This window comes from Heterocephalus glaber, unplaced genomic scaffold (genome assembly GCF_053883595.1).
Source record: "Heterocephalus glaber isolate CG9 unplaced genomic scaffold, H.glaber_assembly_v1.0 deba00001452, whole genome shotgun sequence".
Taxonomy (NCBI): domain Eukaryota; kingdom Metazoa; phylum Chordata; class Mammalia; order Rodentia; family Bathyergidae; genus Heterocephalus; species Heterocephalus glaber.
Genome location: NW_028258302.1, coordinates 8,626,765 through 8,651,022, shown reverse-complemented (window position 1 = coordinate 8,651,022; position 24,258 = coordinate 8,626,765). Strand labels below are relative to the sequence as shown.

At 48.3% G+C, this 24,258-nt stretch overlaps 1 protein-coding gene across 3 annotated transcripts in view; it reads right to left on the bottom strand.

Annotated features, from left to right (window-relative positions):
* Nucleotides 1–1,600: 1,600 nt before the first annotated feature.
* Dlgap3 (DLG associated protein 3) overlaps nucleotides 1,601–24,258 on the bottom strand; it is a 60,661-nt gene continuing 38,003 nt past the window's right edge. For all 3 annotated transcript variants that reach the window (XM_004850916.4, XM_013074377.3, XM_013074375.3), the window contains exons 6-12: nucleotides 20,052–20,265; nucleotides 19,467–19,780; nucleotides 18,986–19,071; nucleotides 5,695–6,179; nucleotides 4,659–4,750; nucleotides 4,236–4,379; nucleotides 1,601–3,559 (exon numbers count right to left, since the gene is read on the bottom strand). In XM_004850916.4, the coding sequence (XP_004850973.1) occupies nucleotides 3,341–3,559; nucleotides 4,236–4,379; nucleotides 4,659–4,750; nucleotides 5,695–6,179; nucleotides 18,986–19,071; nucleotides 19,467–19,780; nucleotides 20,052–20,265 (1,554 nt within the window). In that variant the 3' untranslated portion in view covers nucleotides 1,601–3,340. The remainder of the gene's footprint in view (nucleotides 3,560–4,235; nucleotides 4,380–4,658; nucleotides 4,751–5,694; nucleotides 6,180–18,985; nucleotides 19,072–19,466; nucleotides 19,781–20,051; nucleotides 20,266–24,258) is intronic.

Genomic DNA, 24,258 nt, shown 5'->3' with positions numbered 1-24,258 from the left:
ATGTCCATTTTTGGTAATTCATTAAGCCAAAACCCTGAGTGACATCTTCAAGGTCTTCTTTCTGCATTATTCCCCAGATCCAGCTTGTGGAACTTATGCCTAAACATCTCTGAAAATCAGTATCATTATCTCTTACCTGGACCACTTTAGCACTTCTCATGATGGTCTCCCTGCCTTTCCCATTGTCCCCTCCAGCCCATTTCCATTCTTTTGGCCAAAAGATTTTCAAAAACTTAAATACAACCATGAAATCTCCAGTTTGGCCTTCTCTTATGAGTCTTTCTACCTACACCTCCATGCCCTTCACATCCCTGTCCTAGTCTGTTACCTCAAATAATCCTCCTGCCCAGCCTCCCAAGTAGCTTGAACAATATAGGCCACTGTGCCCTGCTTTTAAGCATCTTGACATTGGACTTCCCAGCCTGCACAACTGTGTCAGCTATCTAGTCTGTGGCATTCTATTATAGCAGCACAGAATAGACTTAAAATACTCTGATTGCTAAGGACGTTTCCTTCTATATCCTCAGCCACTCTGAGAGAGTGGGCCTTCCTTTGTACCATAACTTCCGGTTCACGTGCTTGGCTATGGCCAGATTCAAACCACAAGGACTAGACATCCCCCTACATTAGCACCATCACGGGAGATTTTAAACATCATGCTCACAGTGGGATGACTATAGTTACAGGTGTCAACCATTCCTCAATACTCACTTGCACTTACCTCATGACCCCAAGAAACACACCCCTGTTCGTAAGTTATAGAACCATTTTAAAAACTGTATGATATAGAAGGTTAAACTCAGTCTCAGCCACTTTCTCACTTCAGAATTTAGGGTAAGTTGCTTAACTTCTCTGAGCTTCAGTTTCATCTGTATATGGGGGTGATAGCAATACCTGCTTCATAGGGTTCCTCCAAGTATTGTCTAGTTCAAAACTCATTCATGTCCCAATTTTAGAGATGAGAAAAACTCAGAGAACTAACGCAGCGCAGGCCTCATTTGGCAAGTCTATGGGAAATAGACAAATGAGCATTTGTTTTTTGTTTTTTTGGTACCGGGGATCGAACTTGGGACCTTGCGCTTTCGAGGCAGGCAGCAGAGCCACTGAGCTAAATCCCCGGCCCCAAATGAGCATTTCTAGAAGGAGCCTCTATTCTGTTCTGGCTACACATCAGAATCACCTGGAGCACTTGTGAGAAACTCACTCAAATACAGAGTTTATTCACTAAGTCTTGGACCAGGCCCAGGAATCTGTATGGGACCAGCTCCAAGCTGGTTTGCTTTTGGGAATTCAAATCCCTTGGGAGCCCTCCTTGGGTTCATATGAGTGTATACATACACAATCTTTTGCTTTCCAGAAACAGTCTCCCAAGCCAGCCTGTAAGAGATATTTACCGAACTCTAGTTCAAACCCCTGCCATGGCTCCAGGCCTCAGGCACCCTCCTCACCAGGACCTAGAAGTTGATGTGATCAAGTCCCCATGCTCCCAGTGCCCTTTCGTCTGCAGGCCTTTGTGCTAGTGCTCCCTGATCTTGGAACATTTTCCCAGTCCCAGTGCTCCTTCAGTGGCTAAAACCCAGTGACTTCTGGCACTCACCACTTGTATGTTTAACTGCATTGTTTATTTGCCAGTTTCCCCCATAAAACCATAAGTTCCATAAGGATAGAAACTACATTAAGGCTCAGTGGTAGCCTCAGTGATAACTGTTTGCTTGATAAATGAATGAGAAGAATCAGCTGGTCCAGTGGGTCCTCAAAGAGCAGCTGACCCCCTGGAAGGCTTCTCCCTCCTGCCTGGTGTGAGGCACCAACCCCAAGGGACTAGAAAGGGGGCTTTCTGATGGAGGCTACCATCCAATCCTCTGGGGACTAGGAAGCTTTAGAGCTAAAAGCCCATGATTTGGCATTAGACCTGGCTTCACTACTAGCTTTGTGACCTCAGACAGGTCACTTAACCTTCCCTAAGCTTCAGCTTTCTCACTTGGTATAACGATGAGCTTCATTCATGTAAGCCACCCACCTGTTTTCTGAGCCATGTTAAGCATTCAATAAATATTAGCTATCACCACTAGATCTGGGTTGGCTTCCCCAGAAAGTTCTGTTCTACCTCCTTTCCCCAGAGATGTCCATGCACAGGAGGCATCAGAAGTGACAGCACTCATTTGAACACAGCTTTCTGCTGTTGTTTGGGGATGACTGGAGCAGAAGGAACAATGTGCCCTCAGGGGAAATAAACCATATTTCTCAATACCTAATAATAACCACATTCCCTGTTTATCGAGTACATGCTCTGCACCAGGCACTAAGCCCCAGTGCTTCCCTCTCTGGGGAAATCCCAGGAGGACTTGGGGTACAAAGAAGGAATCAGGCTGTACCGTGGAGAGTGGAGAGGTCAATGCCCTCCTCTCTGCATGCCACCCAGGCCACTCCAGGAAGGTCTAGGTCCTTATTATGGCCACCAGACAGGCAGAATCCCCTTTCTCCAAGTTGGCCCATCAGCAGGAAAGGTTCAGGCAACCCGTGTCCCAAAGCAAGAAGGCATGCTCCAGGCCCTTTCTCTGCACCCCCACCCCAGACCAGGCAGAGGTGGTCCCTTCTCTACACACACACACACCCCAGCAGGTGGTCCCTTCTCTCCACCCCACGTGGGGCAGAGATAACCTCTTCTGGAGAGAGCAGGTGGCTCGAGTGCAGTTCTGCGATTTTATTTTTCCTGGGATACTCAAGGGGATGTGGGAACAGCCACAGGTGTGGTGAGGGAAAGGCCCCGTCTCCCCTCCCCAGCCGCTGGGAAAGGGGAGAGGCCCAGGGGCCCTGGTCCTGGGTTGGTCCAGCCACTGTGCTCCCTGGGTCCTGTAGGCAGAGGACTGAGGGTGGAGCCCTGGGAGGATGGGGTGGGCTCCTAGGCGGGGTTGGGGATTCTTCATAAAAAGCCACGAAGCTTGATCCCCCACGAAGCCCAGCCCCGCGGGGTTGGGGGGACGCAGAGCCCAGATGGAGGACCCGGCCCGGCCTGGCCCGTGGGGGAGAATAATGGCAGAGATGGTGCCCGTGGGGAGAAGGTGGGGACGAAGCGTCGGACCAGGAAGGTGGGCTTCCAGGTGAGGGGCACGGGGCGGAGAGGCACGGCCCCTAGCCCAGCCCGGGCGCCTTCGCGTGGGGTCAGGACGGTAAAAAACCCACGAGAGTGCGACGGGCAGGAGGGGCCGGGGCGTGCGGTGCCGGCGGGGCGGGCGCACGGGGCTGCCCGCGTTCACAGTGACCTCGACGCTGGGTGTACAGTACGGGTAGAAAACCGCAGGCCCGGGCCGGGCCGGGCGGGCCGGGCGGGCCGGGCGGGTCACAGCCTGGTCTGGGCCTCGGGGATGTAGATCTCGATGCTGTCGGCACTCTCGGTGGCCGAGCTGTGGCGGAAGGAGGCGGCGCGCTTTGCCGCCAGAAGCCGCTTGCGCGCTTCCTGCCGCTGCCTGTCCACGGAATCCAGGGAGCGCTCCTTCACCGGCACGCCCCGGCCCCGCGAGGGCTTCTTTGGTATCGGCGGAGGGACCTTCTTCTCCTCCTGTCGGGAGAGCGCGGTGGTGAGCTCAGCGCCGGAACCACCCCCAGCATCCGGGTTCGCGCCCCCATACCCCAGCTCCCAGAGGAACGGGAATCGTGCGGCTGTGAACCAGACACATGGATCGGACGACCTGAAGTCCCAAGGTCAAAACCCCCGCATTTTTCATTAAAACATGGTTGATCCGTGCGCCCCCTGGTGGAGCTGTTCTTAACTGCTTGCATCAGAGTGCTGTTTGGGGAGTTTTCCCTCAAGCCCCGCTAACCTAGGCAAGGCAAGGGGGAGGGATTCACCCACCACGACCCTCAAGACCCATCACAGACAGGTCTAGTGAGCTGAAAGACAAGGCATATTCAAGGCTCTGCCCTCTGTGCCCAGGCCTGAGCTGAAGGTGACCTTCTAGAAGGTCTAGCTCTATTCCCTCAAACTGTAGCTGGCCAAAGGTAGTTGAGGGAGCTCTGGAAGCTTAGGCAATGATGAACACTGAGGCCAAGCAGTTGGCAGTGACCAGGAATGTGGTCACTCTGGAAGTGATTGGTCACCTGTTATCTGTCCAGGGGTTCTGCTGTACATGGGTCTCTTCCCCTGTACACCTCCGCCCCTAACATATCTCTCTGTGGAAGGACATTTTCCAGAGTATAGTCCCTAGGGCTGAAGGTTCCACTCCCCACATATACACCTTAGGCTCCAGGAGTTTCCAGCTGTTGGCCTTGAGTTGCTGTAGCTCCAGGAACTTGAGGGTCACATCCTCAATAGACAGCTGCAGGAGGTCCCAGAAACCCGCCAGGTCCTGGAAGGTTGGCACGGGGAACGCAGTGGGGTCCTGCAACAATGGGAGACATGGAGGGGGACACTCCATCAAGGAAGTATGAGCCCAGTCGGAACCATAAAAGCCCTATAGGAAGCTCAACCTGGGAGAATGGGGTGGGGCTGGAAGACAGGGGACAAGAAAGAAACTGGGCCTCTCATTCTCAGGCACAAACACCCGGCCCCACCACCAAGCACAATACTCAAAATGATCCCTGGAGGATCACAGACCTGGTCTTAGCCCCCAGCGACACTGGGTCACCTGCCAGGTGCACACACTCCTATGGGCACTCACCATGCTTTGCTGACACAGCCGGAAGAACTGCTGGACCTTCTGGGACAGGAGAAGTTGCGTGCTGCCCACAGCACTGCGGATCTTCTCCAGGACTGGAGAGCAGAAGGAAATTCAAGGAGGAGAACGAGGCATCTTCTTCCCCAGCCTCTAGGAAGTCCACCCTGATGACTTTCACCTCTTGGTTATTTGCACTGTTTATCCAGCTATCTCCTCCAGTCCCTTCTCTACCCCATCCTCAAGTTCTTGACAAGCGGCTCTGTCCCATCTCACCAAGACTGGATACTCAGGCGCTGATGTTCCTTCCTTCCCGAACTACATTTGTTGAGCACTTATCATCCTGTATCCTCCCTGCCTCCCAAGTTAGTACAGATGGAAACCAGCCCCAGCCTAGCCCTACAGCCCTGGCCAGGGCATCAGCTCAATGACCACCCATTGGCTGAGGTGTGTCACGCATCAGAGGATGCCTCATTGGCTCACTGAGAATCACTAAGTAATTGCATGAAGATGACACTAGTCATAATCCCATCAACCCGGGGATTCTGACATAAGGGTGAGTTTCCCCCAGACTGGACTTGGGGGGAAAGGGCCTTGCCCTCCTTCAGGCCAGGGCCATGTCCACTTCACTGAGCCTCATCATCTGTGCCTCAAAAAGGATCTGACTTGAAGTGTCGCCCCCCTGCCTTGTGGTCTGGGTCACCACCTGTTTCAAACTAGATCCCTGTACTAGTCCAAATTCGAATAGTCCCCTATGTCCCCTTGGTCCTGGTGACCTGGACTGGTAGCCTTCTCCTAGAGATCCAGTCCTTTTACTCAGTCGGTGTCTCCAGTCCCAGCCCTGGCCTCTGAAGCTGCTCCCCCAAGAGCTCCCGGCATGTCCTACTACCAGTGTCGAGTCCTCAAGCTCCCATGTGGAAGGACTGGTGAGGAAGGCAAAGCCATGCCCAGCTAGCGGGGTGTCCTGTTCCATTGCAGCCCCAGCACCAGCCACCATCCCCTGAGCACACAGGGGGCCAGCACCCTGTGCCCGCCAACTCACTCTCCTCTGGCAGCTCATAGTCCTCCGCCTCACGCTCCATCTGCTGGCACCAGTGCTCCAGCTTCTCCACCTCTGCCCGCAGCATTTTGATGAACCACTCGCCATCCCGTGGGCAGGGGGATGTGCGGCCTGAGTCAGGGAGGCTACGAGAACCACGCTCCATCCAGGAGTCGCGGCGGCCAGACCCAGGGCCAGGGGCTGGGGTGGGGGCCGGGCCTGGTGACCCATCGGTGGCCGGCGGCTCGTACGGCAGTGGGTAGCCCTCGCGGTAGGCCCACTGGCCCTGCGTGTGGACTGTGCGGAAGACTGAGTAGGTGGGGGCCCGGGGCCCGGGCTGGGGCTCAGAGGCATGCCTCTGAAAGGAGCGTCCAAACTGCAGGGCCTTGTCTTCTGTGGCCACCGTGGCCAGGCCGGCCAGGCCTTCAAGCTCCAGGTCTGCCTGCACACCAGCCGTCACGCTGTTGGAGCGCTTGAACCTCGCCCGCCTGTGGAAACAGGCACTTGTCTTTTCTGCCCAGTCTCATCCCAGCCCTCAGCCCCACCCCAGGCAAAAAGGGAAGGGAATGAGGAAAAGAACCTATAAAGGAATGGCCATTCATGTACACACTTGAAACAGATCAGTCCTTGCAACTGGGAGTCACCCAGTAACCTACGCATTGCACCACTGATAGACAAGGGTGAAGGTTACAATATCTGATAATTACTCCTCCATGGCCAGGACAGATGCTGGTAGACACCAGTCAAACCCTACACTGATCAAAGTATCAAAACCACACCCTGCCGAAGCTGGACTGTGGGGCAGACCAGAGGGGCCCAGGGAGGGTTCAGAGTGGTAGTACCTCCTTATCAATGAATGCAAAAGTAGTTCAGTTTTCTATCAAATGATATGTCTGTGCTAGTTTACACTGGATGTATAGTGTGTCATCAGCCCTACAGAGAGATGAGGAAACTTAAGGCCCAGAAAGGCCCATGCTCATCCAGCTACAAAGTAGCAGAGCCAGGACTTGGACTCAGAACTGCTGGGTTCCACTGTCAAACACTCTGCACCACATCAGCTGTGAGAACATCATAGCAAGAGATGGTGGGAGTAGCTGGGGATGAAGTGGGCCTACAGCTGGGAGGACTTCTCCCCCAGAGACCCTGACAGTGCAGCCCAGAGCCTGGCCAGACACAGTGTGCCGGTGCCAGTAGAGCTGAATTAAGTTGTTGGCAGGAATGACACAGGGCCTGGAGACTTCTTGTCTTTGAGTTAATAATATGCAAATCCTATGCAAAAGAGAAAGTCAACTGGCCTTGTTCATATTTTCCCCAGAGTTCAGAGTAGGGGCTCTTTTCTACAAAGAAGTCAGTGGCTCCCTAAGCTGCATGAGGTTAAGGCCAGACAATACTTAAAGAAGTGAAAGTCAGAGGATAATGGGGGTGGAGGACACACAGAGGTTCGAGGCCTAGGAATTCAATGACCTCTAAAGAAAGGCCCGTGGGTCCTGAGTTCTCTCTACCTCTACCTAGTCAGAAGAGAGAAAGGCTTGTGGAGCCAGCTCCAGGAGCCTGTCCAGCTTTCCAGGAGACTCCTAGCCCCTGTGACTTTAGCCTTCTTCATGCTGCCCAGGCCTTCTCTCCTTGCTGCCTGCCTGCTTCCCTCCAGCTGGCAGGCTCCCTGCTGGGAGCCTGTTGCCATAGAAACCAGGCCCAGAAGGATGCTGCAGGACCCAGGAAAGAGATGCACTCATGTGCAGTCTCCACAGAGCCCTATGTCCCCACCCCCACCTCTGTAAGGAGAGAAAATCTCTTCATTGCCTCCTGCCTGGTCTTCACCTTGGTGTCTGCCCTGATCAGACTGGCATTGTCACTTGCCTTGACTACTGGACTGGCCTCCTTTCAGATACCTCTGCATCCACTCAGTATATGCAGAGGAAAAGCACTGGGCCAGGAGGCAGACCTGAGTCCTAGTGCTGGCTTTCCCACTATGTGCCTTTGGGAAGTCCTCCACTAGGCCAGCTAATAGGTGTATATTTAAAATGTATGATTATATATTACATTATATATACATACCCATATATCTAAAAAATACACACATTTAAAATTATAGGAGTGGACCAGTAATTCCCAAGGTAACGCCTCTCTCTGAAATTGTACCTTGCACCGAGTTTGATCCCCAGTACCAAAAAAAACCCTGTACCTTGCATATTTAAAGATCTTGCGCCCAACAATCCCTCCCTAATCTACACAAGACTGGAGTACTCCTCCCAAAGCTGAACTCTGCCAAGTCATTCCCCTGCTCAAAATCTTTCCATAGCTCCCCACTGCCATAAGATAAAGTTCAAACTTCCTGTGCCAGCATTTATTGGTGACCCTTTTACTCTGGATGTGGCCCCCATCTTCAACCTTATCTCCCCAACATTCTCCTGGTCCCCTTAACAGATAATGTGTGACCCTGACTCTAAGCCTTTGTACATCCTATTCCCTTGCTTGAAATGGCCTTCCTTCTCCTCCCTGCCCATTTCCTGCTCAAGCCCCTCTTTCTCTGTGGCTCTTCTGACTGTCCACAGGGCCCCTCCTCAGCTGCATATCCCCTCAGCAGTTCTCTTGCATCCAGAGGCACCCCATTATTTGGTTACACTGCTGCCTCTTTCTGGTGAGAGACTTGTATGTCTATTTGTATCCCATCAGGATGCACCCTGGCTCCCCACAAATATTTTTGTCCTTTGGAGCTCCAGTTAGCCTGTGACTCTTTCAGAGCTTCATCAGTTGCAAATCACGGAGGTAAAGGTAGGGTTTGCCCCAGTACATACATTCCTAAAGAGCCACCATCCCTGCTGCTTCCCTGAACATGGACTTGTCCTTGGGTACCACTGGGTTTGCTATCTCTCACCTTGTCCTCTGAGAAGGCCTAAGAGAATCATGCTCCACCTTGATGGGAGCCACAGTATGGAAAAGACACACAAAGTGTCCCAGGCTGGCTCTCAAATTCCTCTCTCAACAAGCTCTCTCACTGCATGTGCATCAGGGAGACCTGAAGGAGCTGAGGAGCTTAAGGGATTAGTGGAAGCACACTCCTCACCAACACTCCCAGCCAGCGGCCAGAGACACAGAACAAGTGGGAGCCAGTCATCCTTGTACAAGTGGCATTTGAAACCAGAAGTGTGGGACAAGATCACCCAAGAAAAGAGCAATGGCTCAAAGATCCAAAGTCCTGGGGTACATGGATACTTCACAGGTAGGGGGAGACAGTGCAGCCCACAGAGGAGAGGCAGAGGCCAGAGAGGATGAGGAAGAAAACTGAAGACCCTACAGGCTGAAGGGGAGAGAAAGGTCTCAAGAAGGAACAAGCAACCAACACAGAAAATGAAGAATGAAAGGTACCCACTGATTGGGCAGTACAGGAGACATTGGCGACCAAAGCAGGAGCAGGCTTGGTGGGATGTGCGGGCAGATGCAGGCTGCAACTAGTTGGCAGGAAGTGGGAAAAAGTGGGCAACAACTCCTTCAAAGAGCTTGCAAAGAAACAAGGAAGAGCAAAGGAATGTCTGTTACAGGAGGAGTGTTTTGTTTAGGATGGCTCTTGCTTGCCATATCCTGAGGGAAAAGAACCCGAAGGGGTAGCAGGATAATGGCACCCAACAAGACTCATATCCCAGGTCCTTGTCTGTATGATGCTATTACTTTCATGCCAAAAGAGACTGTCAGATGTGATTAAGTTGAGGATCCTGCGATATGGCGAACAGCCTGGATTTTTCAGGTGCGTGCAGGAACAGGAAACTAGTACAACCTATAAAGAGAAGTCAAATGAAGTCAGAGAAGGGAGAAGCAATAGTCAAAGGAACCAGGTAGAAGGGAGGTACAAAAGGCTATCTTCTGAGTACTTACACTTTACATGAGTAAACATGCTCAGTCCTCATGACCAGTCCCATGATAAGGGTGTCAGAATCATCCCTACTTACAGAGGAGACAGTGCTGCCTAGAGAGGTTATGTGACTTCCTAAGATAAGAAAATGATCAAATTAGCTCAGAGGCTACCTCTTCAGCCACTCAGGAAGACAGATGCCAGCCAATGAGACAGGGCTGGTGGAGGATGCAGAGAAAAGATGCAAGTGGGGAGCTCATCTGGAAGTGGACCAAGGTCCCACCAGATGACCTCCACTGTCACAGTGAGTGGCTGCAGAGGTGATCTGCTAGAGACTTGTGGGGGTTGGGGGAAGGAATGAGAATGAGCCGCTTTAGGGGGAGACAGCAGAGCCAGACTGCCTGCGCTCAAAACCTAGCTCTGTGGCTTGTGCTTTGTTTCTTCCTCTGTAAGTGAGAATAATAGTACCAGCTTGGGAGATAATATATGTACAGAACTTGGGACAGCACCTGCCGGCCCATTGTGTTAGCTATTATGGAGAAGGAGGAAAGTTGGTGGCTCTCACTGTGAAGAAAGGGAGCTGGACAAACACAATTGTCCAAATGCAGCTCTGAGAACCTCGCTAGGGCATTACAGTTATTAATTATTGTGATTGCTGTTGATCATTTCCATCTGTTCTCCCACAGCACTCTGAACAAAACCTCTTTTATCCTCTATATCACATTGTATTGTGGTGAGTTATTTGCATATCTGTTTCTCTCGCTAAATAGGGCAGTTCCTCAAACATAAATGTGGGCTGGGTGGCTGATTGGTTGGTTGGCTGGAAGGAAGGATGGTAGAGACCACTAATTATCCTTCAACATCCATTCTCCCTTTCTTCCTTAGTAACAGAATCCCATAATTTTAAGCTGGACACGTGGCCACTTTGGACAGATTCTTTCCCCAATCTCTCTTACAACTAGGTATAGCCATGGAGCTAAGTTCCAGCCCATAGGCTATAAGCAGAAGTGGTATGTTTGACTTCTAGAAAGTGTTCATGAAAAGAATGTGTCAGGTTGGGGGTGTGGCTGAGTGGTACAGTGCTCGCCTGACAGGGGTTTGACCTCTAGCACCGAAAAAAAAGTGCTACTGAAAGGTAAGAATGTGTCCTATTTTGTCCCTTCCTCCTTCCTAATAAATCAGAACACAGACATGAGGGCTAGACCTCAAGCAGCCATCTTAGAACATGAGATTGCAGACAGGGTCAAAGGTAGAAAAGCAATAAGAGAAAGACTGGGTCCTGACAGTGTAGAACACCTACCAGCCCTCTGGACTTCTAAGCAAGAAGGAAATAAATTTCCGTCATGTTTAACTCACTGTCATTTGAAGGTTTTCTGTAACTCACAGCCAACTCTAACCCTAACAATAACATGAATTTTCAGGGTAGTAAAGTACAGGGCCTGTGTCCCTATTTCATTCTGGATTTGGCAGTAGCTGCTATGCACTTCACCAACAGCTGTAAACACAGGATAGCAACTGGCTTCCACTGTGAATTATCACTAACAATAACAAAGTATTCATAATATTTTCTCCCCAAGCCTTTTAACTAGGCTGCTGAGCCCTCCGCCTCTCCAGTCCTGCCAAGTGACAATGCCTGCATTCCTGGTGATTGTGGAAGTCGTTATCCTGGTTACTTTTGGGGAGATAGTCCTTCAGTGACTCTCTACGGGGTAACATATAAGCCTCTGAGAAGAAACTGGATCATCCCAAGGGACACAGTATCTAAGAAATGCTCAATATTCACAAATTGTCAAGAGGTTTTGCCGGGAGTGTTGGCAGTAGGCTGGCAGGGGTGGGAGGAGTGGGCAGTGACATTTGAGCCAGGCACAGCATTATACTCACTGCTGTAGAAGCTTGTCTCTAAGAAAGTACCTAAGACAATTAGGCAGGGGACCTGAACCCATCACCCCAGCCAGGGACTATGACAACGAGAGGGGAAGAGCGGGTACTGAGTGCAGATTCAGAGGAGTTCTGAGCATCAGTTAGGAGCCACCCGGGAGCAAGAGGCTGAGGAGCAGAGGCTGTGGCTGTACCCGGGGCTTGTGCTCAGTCAGCTCCTCCAACTTCTTGCAGGACACAAGTGGGTATAAGTAGGGTTGTCAGATAAAGTTCAGGATTCTCAGTTAAATTTCAGATAAGATTTTTTTTATTCGTAAGTATATCCCAAATATTGCATGGGACATACTTATACTATAATTTATTTGTTTATCTAATAATCAAACCTTTTTTTTAGCCTTTTAAGACAGGGTCTTGTTATATAGTTCAGACTGGTCTTGAGCTCACTGTGTGTCCAGGCTGGCCTTGAACTTACAGTGATCCTCCTGCCTCAGCCTCCCAAGTACTGGGATCACATGTGTGTGCCACCACACCCAACTTAATCAAATTTAACCAGGCATCCTAGTGTTTCTTGTTTGTTTTGGAGGGTTTGTTGGTAGTACTTTTTGTTTTTGCTAGATCTGGAATTTAAAGTAAGGGCTTAGTGGGAAGGATCTAAAGTTGGAAGATACAGGGGGATCACCATGTTTAGAGAGAGCTAGAGTAAAAGAATCACATTTTCTAGGACCCCAAAGTCTTTCTCACATTCAGCGAAGACACTAGATGTCTTGTTATCCTGGTCCAGGGTCTGGGGAGACAGGTGCAGTAATGATACCTTGAGGTAGGGCTGTCACTGTTTCCTAAGTGTGTTCTTTCTCTCCACGGGGCCTTAACACATGCTGTTCTTGCTGCCTGGAACATTTTTATCTCCTATTTTCATTTAGCTAACTTTTGTTCATTCTTCAGGTCTCTATCCAAATGCCAGTTCCCCAGAGAAGTGACCTCTCTGACTGGGTCAGAGCTCCCATTATACACTCTCATGGCACACACAACTCTCCCTTGTGGCACCTGTCAGAGCTAGAAGTCTACTCAGGGCAGGGGAAGGTGCTGGGGATCGAACCCAGGGCCTCAAATGTGCTAGGAAGTGTTCTAACCATGAGCTACACACCCAGCCCTAATTTTACATTATCTATGTGATTCTTAGGTTAATGTGTTTGGAGCTTCTCAAGGCCAGGGGCTGTGTTTGGGTCTGGTCATCTCTGTGTCTTCAGTACCCAGCACCGTACTTGACAAAGAATAGGCATCCAATAGTCTGTGGGCAAATGAAGCTGGAGGTGGGGGAGGAGGTGCAATGCAGACAGAACGGATGCAGCTCACAGCCCTGTGCCTTTCTAAGCCAAGTCATCACCGACGATGGACAGCTACAAGGATCCACAGATAACTCCCAGATACAAGCAGTCATAAGTCTGAACTCTACCCCGAAGGTCAGCAGGGAACATCCTGAAAGGCGAAAATGAGAGGCCTTTCCTGTCCAGCAATTTTTGTTTTTTCAGAACTGGAGATCAACTCCAGGGTCTCACACATGCTAGGCACTCTACCACCAAACTATACACCCAGCCCTTTTTAAATTTTATTTTGAGACAGAGTCTCACTAAATTACCCAGGCTGGCCTTGAGCAGGCAACCTTCCTTCCTCAGCCTCCTGAGTACTGCCCAGCAATTATTATTATTATCATCATTATTATTATTACTGGGTATGGAGCCCAGAGCCTTCACATTGAGCTACACTCTCAATCCTTTTTTAAAATTTTGAAATTTTGAAATAGGGTCTTGCTAAGTTGCCTGGGCTAAGCTCAAACTTACAATCCTTCTGCCTCAGCCTCTGCCCAGTAATTTTTAAAACCAAAATATAAACAAGTGAGACAGGAGCAAGGATAAGAGTCCAAGAAAATGAGTGGCAGTGGGTTGGGGGGCAAGTCCTGGATGTTTGCCTGGCAAGGCTGCTAGAATTCACGGCTCACTTTTGTGTACCAGTTGGGGCACGGTGTGTGGTGAGTCAGTCTTAAAGCCAGGGACAGAAGGGACAGCAAGGACTGTGCAGGTGTATAACTAAGAATGCCTTCAGCAGACAAGCAAGGGAGCCTGGCCAGAGAGATGGGCCAGATTTCTCCTCTCCCCACCTGTCACTCCTTCTTAATTCCCAGTATGATCACCTATACCAGGCGTTTCAGTGCTTCAGACACTTTTGCAACACCATCTCCACTCCTCGGCCTGCCTCATCAAGACCTCCCTAAGCACTTACACACGTGCAAGGAAGACATTTTCTGCCTGTCCCTGCCCTTCCCAGGCCTGCCTTTCACTCCAAATGAAATGCCTGTCACCTTGGTCCCCTTTTCCCTGTACCTGCTGTTATCAGCCTAGCAGAGACAACTGTAGTAGATGTAGCCGATGTAGTAGATTAAACCAACTTAGAGAGCTCCTACCCACACTCCAGACACATAGAAATGATGGATAAAATAAAACCAAAAAGGTGTTTTTGCTGCAATTCCCACCTTGAAAATAGGAAAGAGACATCTTCAGGTACCGGACACAAAAAGGAAATTCAAAATCTGAGTATTAAGAGGGTGTCTAAGCCAAGGGACCCCCAGGAATTTTGGTCAGACATATGCTAGAGGCTGGATGGGAATACCAAGGGAGAGGAGAGACCCCAAGCCTAAGCATCACGGGAGCTGGAAGGAGATGGTGCATAAAGCCAGCAGCCAAGAAGGTCTGTTCTGTTTACAGATTTGAACTAGAAAAATGCATGCCAGCGATTCAGGAATGTAGCCTGCAAGCAGGATGCTGAAATTCAGGACATTAAGTTAGCGTTGTGTGTAGGTGTGGGGTTCAAATGTGTACTACAGGGAAACCCAGAGAGCTCAAGCTGAGAAATTAACCTTAAAGCTGGTCCCGAGCCAAAGCACTACCACAGTATGATGGAAATTGAGCCCATGTGGAAGGAGTGGGCAGTAACAAACAACAGTGAACATGTAAATTGTTCAAATATGTTTGTAAATCTACACTATTAAACCATAAAAGCTATAACAATAACTGATTTAGCTGAGCCTTTAAAGAGGTATAATCAAAGTACTCCATAAATACAATGTGGAAGATGGGAGGAGGAAGCTAAGAAAATTAAAGTGTTACAGGACTCTTGTACTTAAGAGGGATAGAAATACTAATTTTAGATGTTTTTAGAAAAATGCAAAATTAAGTATATTTGTCAGTTTGTAAGGGAAATCACTACTTAAGACACGTGAACTTCCAAACCAATGGAGAGAAAAAGAAAACGAAAGTACATCTGATCAATTCAACAGAAGACAGAAAAAGTCACAGGAGAGGAAAGCAAAGAAAAAGTATGTCAAATGAAAAGTCTTAGTGCAGTCATAGAAATAAGTCCAAATAAATTAGTAATCAAAATATATAACTGGATTAAATATGTCTACCAAACCTAGCCACATATTTCTTAAAAGCAACGTACCTGTCTCTTTTTTTTTGTCTCTTGGGGAAGAGGGGGCTGGTACTGGGGATTGAACCCAGAAGCTCCCACGTGCTAAGTAGCAGGCACTCTGCCACTGAGTTATATTCTCAGCCATAAGCAATACATGTAAAACACAAGAGTGTAGGAGGGTAAGGGTATGAAAAGCACCTTATCTGCTGATAAAAAAGCCAATCCACTGGAAAGATACAATAATCATAAGCTTGATAAACAGTACACTCTCAAACTCAAGTAAAAAAAAGTTATCAAGGGCCGGGGATTTAGCTCAGTGTTTCCACCACTTGCTTCGCAAGCGCATGGACCCAAGTTTGATCCCTGGTACCAAAAAAAAACAAAAAACATTATCGGGGGAAATGACAGATCCAAAATCACAGTGAGACATTTTTAACACACCTCTCTCAGAACTGGTAGATTAAACATACAAAGAAAATGAAAGATATAAAGTCTAAGTCTGACCATATGTAGGATATACAAAATATATAAAGTATATGATGGAAAAAAGCCTCAAATAGTCTAAGGAATAAATATCAGACAGAATACATACTGTGACCACATGTAACAAATTCAGATACCAATAATAAAAAGGCAGCCCCCTCTCCCAAAAAACTACATTTGGGAACTTAAAAATACCTACCACATTTCTTTTAAACAAGTTATAGGTTAAAAAGGAAATCATACTATTTAGAACTGAACAATTAAAAATATGAAATCTAGGGCCGGGGATTTAGCTCAGTGGTTCTGGCACCTGCCTTGCAAGTGCAAGGTCCCAAGTTCGATCCCCGGTACCAAAAAAAAAACAAAAAAAAACAAAAAACAAAAACAAAAACAAAAAAATACGAAATCTCAAAACTTATGAGATACAGCTATAGTGCTATAGTTAGAAGGGAATTTATAGCCCTAAAAGCACATGTTAGAAAAATAAGAAATTTCAGCTAGGTGTATGGCACATGCCTATAATCTCAGCTACTTGGGAGCCAGAGGCAGGAGGATTGCAAGTTCAAGGCTAGCCTCGTCAACTTAGAGAGACCCTGTCTCAAAAATTTTTTAAAAAGGGGGTGTGGGGCTGGGGATTTAGCTCAGTGGTTTCACCGCCTGCTGCACAAGTGCAAGGACCCAAGTTTGATCCCCGGTTCCAAAAAAAGAAAGGGGGGGGGTGTGGTGGTGGGATGTAGATATGTGTGAAGACCCTGGATTCTATGGGAAGGGAGGAAGAAAGGAAGGGAGGGAGGGAGGAGCACAAGGTCCCAAGTTCGATCCCTGGTACTAAAAAATTTTAAAATTCTAAAAAAATTTTTTTAAAAATGTGAAAATGGGCTGGGTATGTGGCTCTTTGGTAGAGTACTTGGCTAGCATATGCAAGGTTCTGGGTTCAATCCTTAGCACCACAAAAAAAACAAAATAAAATAAATAAACAAAAACTCAGTCAACTAGGAATAGAACTCCTTAATATGATATAATTTGTAGCAAGCATCTTGAGAAGCATAACTTCTAAAATCAGGAAAGAAATAAGCATACTACAACTCAACAATGAATTGGAAGTACTATGCAAAGTATTTTTATAAGATAAATACATTTAAGAATAGAGATTTAAAAGAAATATCCTAGCCAGGCTTGGGTAAGTGGGACATGCCTTTAATCCCAGCTATTTGGGAGGCTAAAATAGGAGGATCACAAGCTCAAGGGCAGCCTGGGAGCTTAGTGAGACCCTGTCTTAAAATTAAAAAATAAAATAAAAAGGGCTGGGGAATGTAGCTCAGCACTCTCCAAGTTCAATCTCCAGTATCAGTCAAAAACAAAAAGAAATACTCTCATTTGCAAAAAAGTAACTGACTATATAGAAAACCCATCATGATTTCCAGATAATCTGAGACCCGAAACAAAAGAGCAGCAAGGTTGCTCAATAAAAAAAATCAGTATATAAAATTTAATAGTGTCCCCATATCCCAGCTGTGTCCAATTATACAGTACAACAGGAAAGAAAGACCCCAATCATAATAGCCACCACCATGGAAAACACCATCACCTTTCTCCTGGATCATGAAAAATGGTCCTTACTGGCCTCCTCATTTCCACTATTACTTTCCCCACATTCATTCTCCATTCAGCAGCTAGTGATCATTTGTAAACATAAATTAGAGCATGTCATACTCTTTTTTTAACCTTTTAATAGCTACTCATTACTTTTAATTAGATTCCAGTTCTTTATCATGCTGATGCTCAGCTTGCCCTGGCCCCTGGAATTCTCCAATTTGCTCTCTCACCACTCCCCTACCTGGCTCCACACAACCCACATGAACCGGCATTACTTCCTGCTGCATGTCAAACTCTTTCCTGCCCCAGTGCCTCTATGTGTGCTAGTGTCTCTCCCTAGAAAACCCTCCCAATCATCATCTGAATGTTCTCAAGCAGCAGCTTGAATGTCACTGCTTAATTCAAATAAGGTCCCTTTTCTCTTACCTCTTTTCTTTCATATTCTCACCATGATGTGCAGTAATATCCCATTATATATTTTACCAAAATGTGTAACCCTATTTTTAGTCACAAGTTATTTACTCATTACCTCAATTTCCCTCTAGACCATAACTTCTGTGAGGGCAAGAGGCATGTTTTTGTTGTTTTCCCAAGCATTTAACACAGTGCAGAGAAGCTGCCATACACAAACACTTACTAAATATTTACTGAATGAATTGATGGAGGAATGGCAGTGCCTGCTGCACTCTTCCCAGGATTCAGCTTGTCAGGAGGAAGAGAGGGAACCCCCAAGGACCTTTCTGGATGAGGAGTCCAAAAGCCTCCCAAGGAGTTCCTGAGGACACACAGGCTTGGTTCATGGTCCACAAGCACCATGAAGTCAAGGAAGGGTACAGGATTCAGAGCACAGAGCTGCACCCATTCCTCCAGAACTGAAGTCACAGATTTGCAAATTAAGCTTGTCACAAAGTGCCACTTTTCTATAATCTTCTGTAAGGACAGAAGCTTTAGGAGTGATGGGGCAACAAGGGCACCTTTTTGCCACCCTCAATGGAGATATTTACTGCATTCACAGCATATGGAACTTGAAGGAGCTAGAGCAGGAGTGGAGAAAAATGGTGACTCCCACAAGAACCCCAAGAAGACTTGATGAGACACACATATAAGACAACCCCTCAGAAATTCCCAAGAATAGCTAGGGGAGTTTAGGGGGGCGGGGTCAGAAGGCCCAACAATGGCAGCTGGGGCCAGAGCTTAAAGTGACTGCTACCGTCATTGCACGAGTTTGATTCCAACAGTAGTATGGCCCGGACAACCCAGATAACCATGAACCCTTATAGTCAGCCCCAGAAGGTGCCCAGATGACATAGTTAGGCCCATTAGCCTTGTAGCACTGTGGTCCAGAGGGCAGATGGGCCACTGAGGCACTGCCACCTGGCATTAGAGAAAGTGTGTCCCCAAATGCACACAAGAACAGAGAGGAATCTTTCCAGCACTCACTCCAGAGCCCACAGTGCTAATTCTTCAGCTAGGCATTAAGGAGACCTCCTAATGCCAGACTAGTGGCTGCTGGTAATTCTATCTCAGGTATACCAGCGACTCGGGCATATAACAGATACCCCCAACTGGTTAAATGCCTGTGTGAGCCAAGTGAGGAGGAGTGTTATATCTGCCAGGGGCCTGTGAGAGCCAATCTTCCAGTTTATTTGTTTCTTTTTGTGCTCACACACTTGTACACTGCAGGATATAATGAGGGTCTGGCAGAATGCTGTCATCCCCTGTAAAGGACAATTGTTGGAGGTCTCTGTAGCACCTACCTATTACCTTTCCCCACCTCTTCTTCCCTCAACCACCATCTGTCTTCTGTCTGTCAGTGAGCACCAGAGACAGGTAGGGAACAACGAAAACTCACTGTAGATGGTGACATCTCTGTAGCCAACCTCTGCCTGACACCTCCCCAATAAAAAGGTGTGGTCTCACTTCCAGGAAGAGGGCATGCACAGGGAGATGGCCAGCGAGGACATTAGTGGGCCCTCACTACCCTACTCCCCCAGGGAAGCCTGAGAGGCCCCCACTGTGACCTACCTCTTGTCCTCTTCCACCTGTACACCGATGGAGTGGAACTCTCTCCGGCTCCTGTTCTCGGTGTCGGAGTCTGAGATAGTCTCCACCTGGAGGCGGGGTAGAGGGGTCAGTGGCAGGGGCCAGCCAGGGGACACAAGCCTTGACCACAGAGAATGGCCAGCAATGGCTGAGCCCCAAGCCACTGGCAAACCTGGCAAAGAAAATCTTTCTGAACAAGATGAGAGAGCAACATGACCACTGCTGGACACTGCTCTGCACTCTCTAGTAGCAAGGATGACACAAGGGACAAAGGAGTAGGCTGAGGTTGGCTGCTTGGTTGATGACCAGCACCCATGATGTGCAGCGCAGGGCAAGCCAAGAAAAAGGTCTGTGTATCTGGACGGCCCCTCTGATCTCCTCAACCCATTCCACCTGAGCCCGTACCCTCTGTGTCTTCCTCCCATGCCTGCACCCCAGTCCATACCTGCACCCCAGTCCATACCTGCACCCCAATAGATGGCCGCCACTTCCGCTGCCGTGCCAGGCTCCTCAGCTCTTCTCTGCCAGGGATGGTCTTGATGATGAGAGTGGGGGGCTTGGGGCTGGCCCGGGGTGGCACCGGTGCCAACTCAAGGGTGCGTGCGCCCATGGCGGGCCCGTCCAGTCCGTCGGCGGAGCTGCAGCGCCGGGCCGGGCCCTCGGCCGTGGTGAAGCTCTCGTGCGCAGAGTCGGTGCTGCTCTGGGCCGTGATGGAGATGCGGGGCGGGGCCTGGCTTCCCGGTGGGATGGGGGGCGGGGCCTTTCTGAAGTTGAAGGCTGTGGGCAGCGAAGGCAGGGGTGCAACAGATGAGGTCACCTGTCTGCAAGCATATCCACCACCCGGCACACCCACGCGATCCCACGAGACACAGCAGCCACGTGTATTCCACGCACTGCTGTTTACAGGGCCAAGGACTGTCCTCGTCATCCTGTCCAGAGAGGGAAGTGACCTGAGCAAGGTCACACAGTGTAATGATGGTGCGGGTCAGAACTGGAACCCAGGGCACTCTCCACTCAAGGGGCAGGCGGGGTCATAAGGGGTACTCACAGGAGCCGGGCCTCCCTGAGACAGAGGCAGGGGCAGCAAGGAGGGGTAGGCAGTCGTCATCTTGAGAGCAGCCGGCCTGGATGGCCCGGAGGTAGCTGTGGCTCCGCATGCGGAAACAGCCAGGCAGGTCCAGGGCGTCCACGGCCTGAGACTCAAGCTCCCCAAACACAGACCCACACACGGCCTCCAACTGCTGGTTCAACTCCTCGCTGAGCTGGGGGAGGGGGCCAGGAAGAGGTTACAGAGGATCTGGGTGAGGTGTGGTCGCTGAGACGCTCTGCTTGGCAACATACCTAGGTCTGCAGCACCTACACCTCTGCCTGGCTCTCTGCATTTAGGCTAAAAGAAACTCTTACTCTCTGCAAAGAAAGGTGAGAGCACCTCTGTCCTGAACTGTCTCCAAGGCCTGCTTTGGGGCCACCTTGCCACCACTCAGTCTTTCCTCTAAATACTCACCCCACCCCACCCACACCTACATTTTCCTCTAGTCCTGGTCCCAGTCCTTCACCTTTCTCTCGTTTGACCCTGACAGAGAGGACCAGGGACCTGACATCCACCCTCCTGCGAGGTACAGGGCTGGGGTTTTCAGGGGAGGACAACTTTTGTTACTTATAACCTGATATGTCACACAATTGTTTGAAAGCAGCCTACCGAGATACATGGATCAAGTGGCAGGATGGATAATGAATGAGACCATGATAGAGTGAAATTATCCTACAAGTTTTCCAAGCCTTTCCCTGCCTGTGGCCACTAGCTAGTGGGCCTCACATGGCCCACTGGTCCCTGCCCTGTCCTCAGTGGCTATGGAGAAAGCTTGGCTGTCCTGGAGAGAGTTCTTATTTTTTTGTTTTGTTTTGATATTTTATGGTACAGAATCCATGGTGTTAAAACAAAAAAAGGAAAACAACAACAACAAAACTTTTGTTCACAGAACCATGCCACACATCACAGCACTGAGACTAAATATGTCACAGGCTGCAGCTTCATTTGTGATACGTGAGAAAACCAACACAAAGAAAAAAAAATAAAAGTAGGAAAAGGTGGGGGCAAAGGTAGGCTCTAGCCCAGAACACAGGTGGCCGGGCCCAGAATGCTGCTCTCACTATATACATGTGTAACCCTGACCTTCCGGCCAAGCAAAACATGGAGGAATGTAGCCTAAGGTTACCTGCATGGGCCATGGAATGAGACTCTGCTAGATCCAAGGGCTGGCTCTGCCACTTCCTAGCAGTGTGCCCAGGGAAAGTTAAAGTTTGGGGGCCTCAGTTTGATCACCTGAAAAATGGGAATGATAATGCTACCATTTTCACAGGAGTACTGAAGGGACTCAAAAAAACACGTGAGGCATGTTATGCAGTGACTAGCACATAGTAAGCCATCAGTGGCAGGTGAAGGTCGCAGGGCCTACCTGGTAAACACAGGCCAGGTGCTCATGAGATCTACAACCATTTCCATCACTGGGCCCAAAAGAAATCCCCCTGTAGATGATTACACAGAGGCCTCTGGATGGCATCACAGATGAGGTTCTCGGCAACATCCAGTGGTGAGTATGACAGCAGGTATCCCATGTCTGAATCTGATGACTGCTCCCAGGAAATACGCCTGGCCACATATTTATGAATAGCCAACAGAAACTCAAAAGAGTGGTTTGATCCATGTGTAAAGTGCAACTCAATGTTTCCATAACTCAGCCTCCAATGCACATGATTTAACTGGATTATACCTCAAATAGAACCAGAATCATTCCATTGTACCAGTGGACAAACTAAGACCAAGAAGGGGCAGATGACTTGTCCAAGGATGCCCAGCTGGTAAGTGGGAAAACTGAAATTAAATGTCATGTTTCCTGGCTCCCTTGAAAGGGTGACTGAGCATCAGAATCTCCTGGGGAGCTTCCTAAGCCTACATTAACTTAGGCCCTCTAACTATCTGTCTGTTTTTGCTTTGACTGGTTAGAAGCTCAGAGCCAAATCTGCTGAAGACAGAGGTGACTCAGTGGTTCTAATGTAGGCCCAGTAATTTAAAAGAAGTTTCTGTACATCTTTCTACAGCTTCTTTTCTTTCCCCCCGCAATCCTGGGGCCTTTGAACTGGGCTACATCCCCAGTCTCTTTTTTTAATTTTTAATTTGAGACAGGGTCTAAATTGAAAAATTGCCCAGGCTGAACTTGAATTTGCAATCCTCCTGCCTCAGCCTCCCAGAGTGCTTTTTGTTGTTGTTGTTGTGGTGGTGGTGGTGGTGGTGGTGGTACTAATTAAGGAGTAAACTGAAGGAGTACTGAGCTACATCCCTAGCCTTTCTAATATTTTTATTTGAGCCACTCTTGCTAAACTGCCAAGGCTGGCCTTGAATTTGGGATCCTCCTACTTCAGCCTTCCAAATAGCTGAGGTTACAGGCATGTACCACCTCACTTGGCTTCTGCAGCTCTATCTGAAGGAACTTTAAGTGTACAGAAACTATAAGACCTGGAAGTAATCAATCCAAAAACCCAGGAGAAGTTATGTTCTCTTGTCTGCCTAGCACAAACCACACTGTGGCAGCTGTGGCCGTCCCATGACTCTTCTAATCGACCCTCATCCCTCCTATCTTTGGACTTCTGGAGCACCAAGCACAGCAGTTGCCAGAGTATTTTCTGATACTCAGGAGCTGAACAGACTCCTGCTACTCCTTGGTTAGGCTCAAGGCCCTTCCTAACTAGAATCAATCCAGCCCAGAGGGTCCCTCTTGGAGCCCAGGGGACCTTGTCTAAACCTGGCCAAAAACATTTGGTCTCAAGTCTAGACACCAGGGATGGAAGAAATCTCACTCTGCAATTATCTCCACCCCTCTTCTAAGGGCGCATTTTATTGTGCACTAGGCACAATATCTGGTACAGAGCATGTGCTGAATAAACATCACTATTAGTAGCATGAGGTTCTTTAATCATAGTGCCAATCCCATGCAGGATGAGAGGTCTCTCTATCCCAGGTTTTGTTTTGTTTTGTTTTTTAAATCCTATACATAGGCTATGCCCACAACCAACTCTATCCAAGGCCGGGGTGGGGGGATTTCCCTCAGGCCATACACATTCCAGCTCAACTGGCCAAGAGGAGATTCCGGGGTTCCAACAAGGGACAGGACCCAAAGGAAGCAAAGACTCATATCTCGTGATCTGTGCTACATTATGATTATCAGACAGTAACACTATCCTATGAATACTCCTATTATCCTTGTATGGACGTCCACCTTGCTTCCCCATGTCCACTCACAGGAGAGACAAAGTCAAACAATCAGAGAACTAACATCTAGAATACATAAAGAACTCAAAAAATTAGACCACCTAAAAGACCCAATCAAAAAAATGGGCAAGTAAAATGAATAGACACTTTACAGAAGCAGTACAAATGGCCAATAAATACATGAAAAATGCTCAACATCGCTGGCCTTTAGAGAAATACAAATTAAAACAACACTGAGATTCCACCTTACCCCAGAAAGAATACCCATAGTCAAAAAAATCAAATAATAGTATATGTGCTGCTGAAGCGAGCACAAAAAAATCAAATAATAGATGCTGGAGAGGCTACAGGAGAAAAGGAAGCCTTCTACATTATTGATGGGAATGTAAACTAGTACAACCACTACAGAAATTCCTCAAAAATACTAAAATTAGAAATTCCATTTGACCCAGCTATTCTCCTGTATTTTTCCAAAAGAGTTATAGGTATCATTTCACAGTGATACATGCATACCCATGTTTATAGCAGCACAATTCATAATAGTTAAATCTTGGAAACAGGTAATATGCCCACCAACAGGTGAACGGATAAAAAAAATGTGGTATCTACACACAATGGACCACTCTGCCATAAAGACAAACATGAGTCATTCATAGGATAATGGATGCACCTTGAGACCATAATGTTAAGTGAAATAAATCAGACACACAAGCTTTAATATAAATAATGAGCAAAATATAGATAATAAGAAGTGGAGTGATGGATGTTTCTCAAATAGGAATGGGATCAAGGGATGGAGGGAGGGGAGGGAAACGGGATGAAAAAAGGAATTAAACTGTGTTATGTACATGGACCAACTCCCCACAAGGAAAGGAAACATTATGTACTGCAAACATGTACTAATATTTTTTAAAAAGTCAAAGAATCCCCTTGGAAAATGAGCTCCTTATCCTTTCTCCAAGCCAGATTCAGAATCAGTAGCCATTTC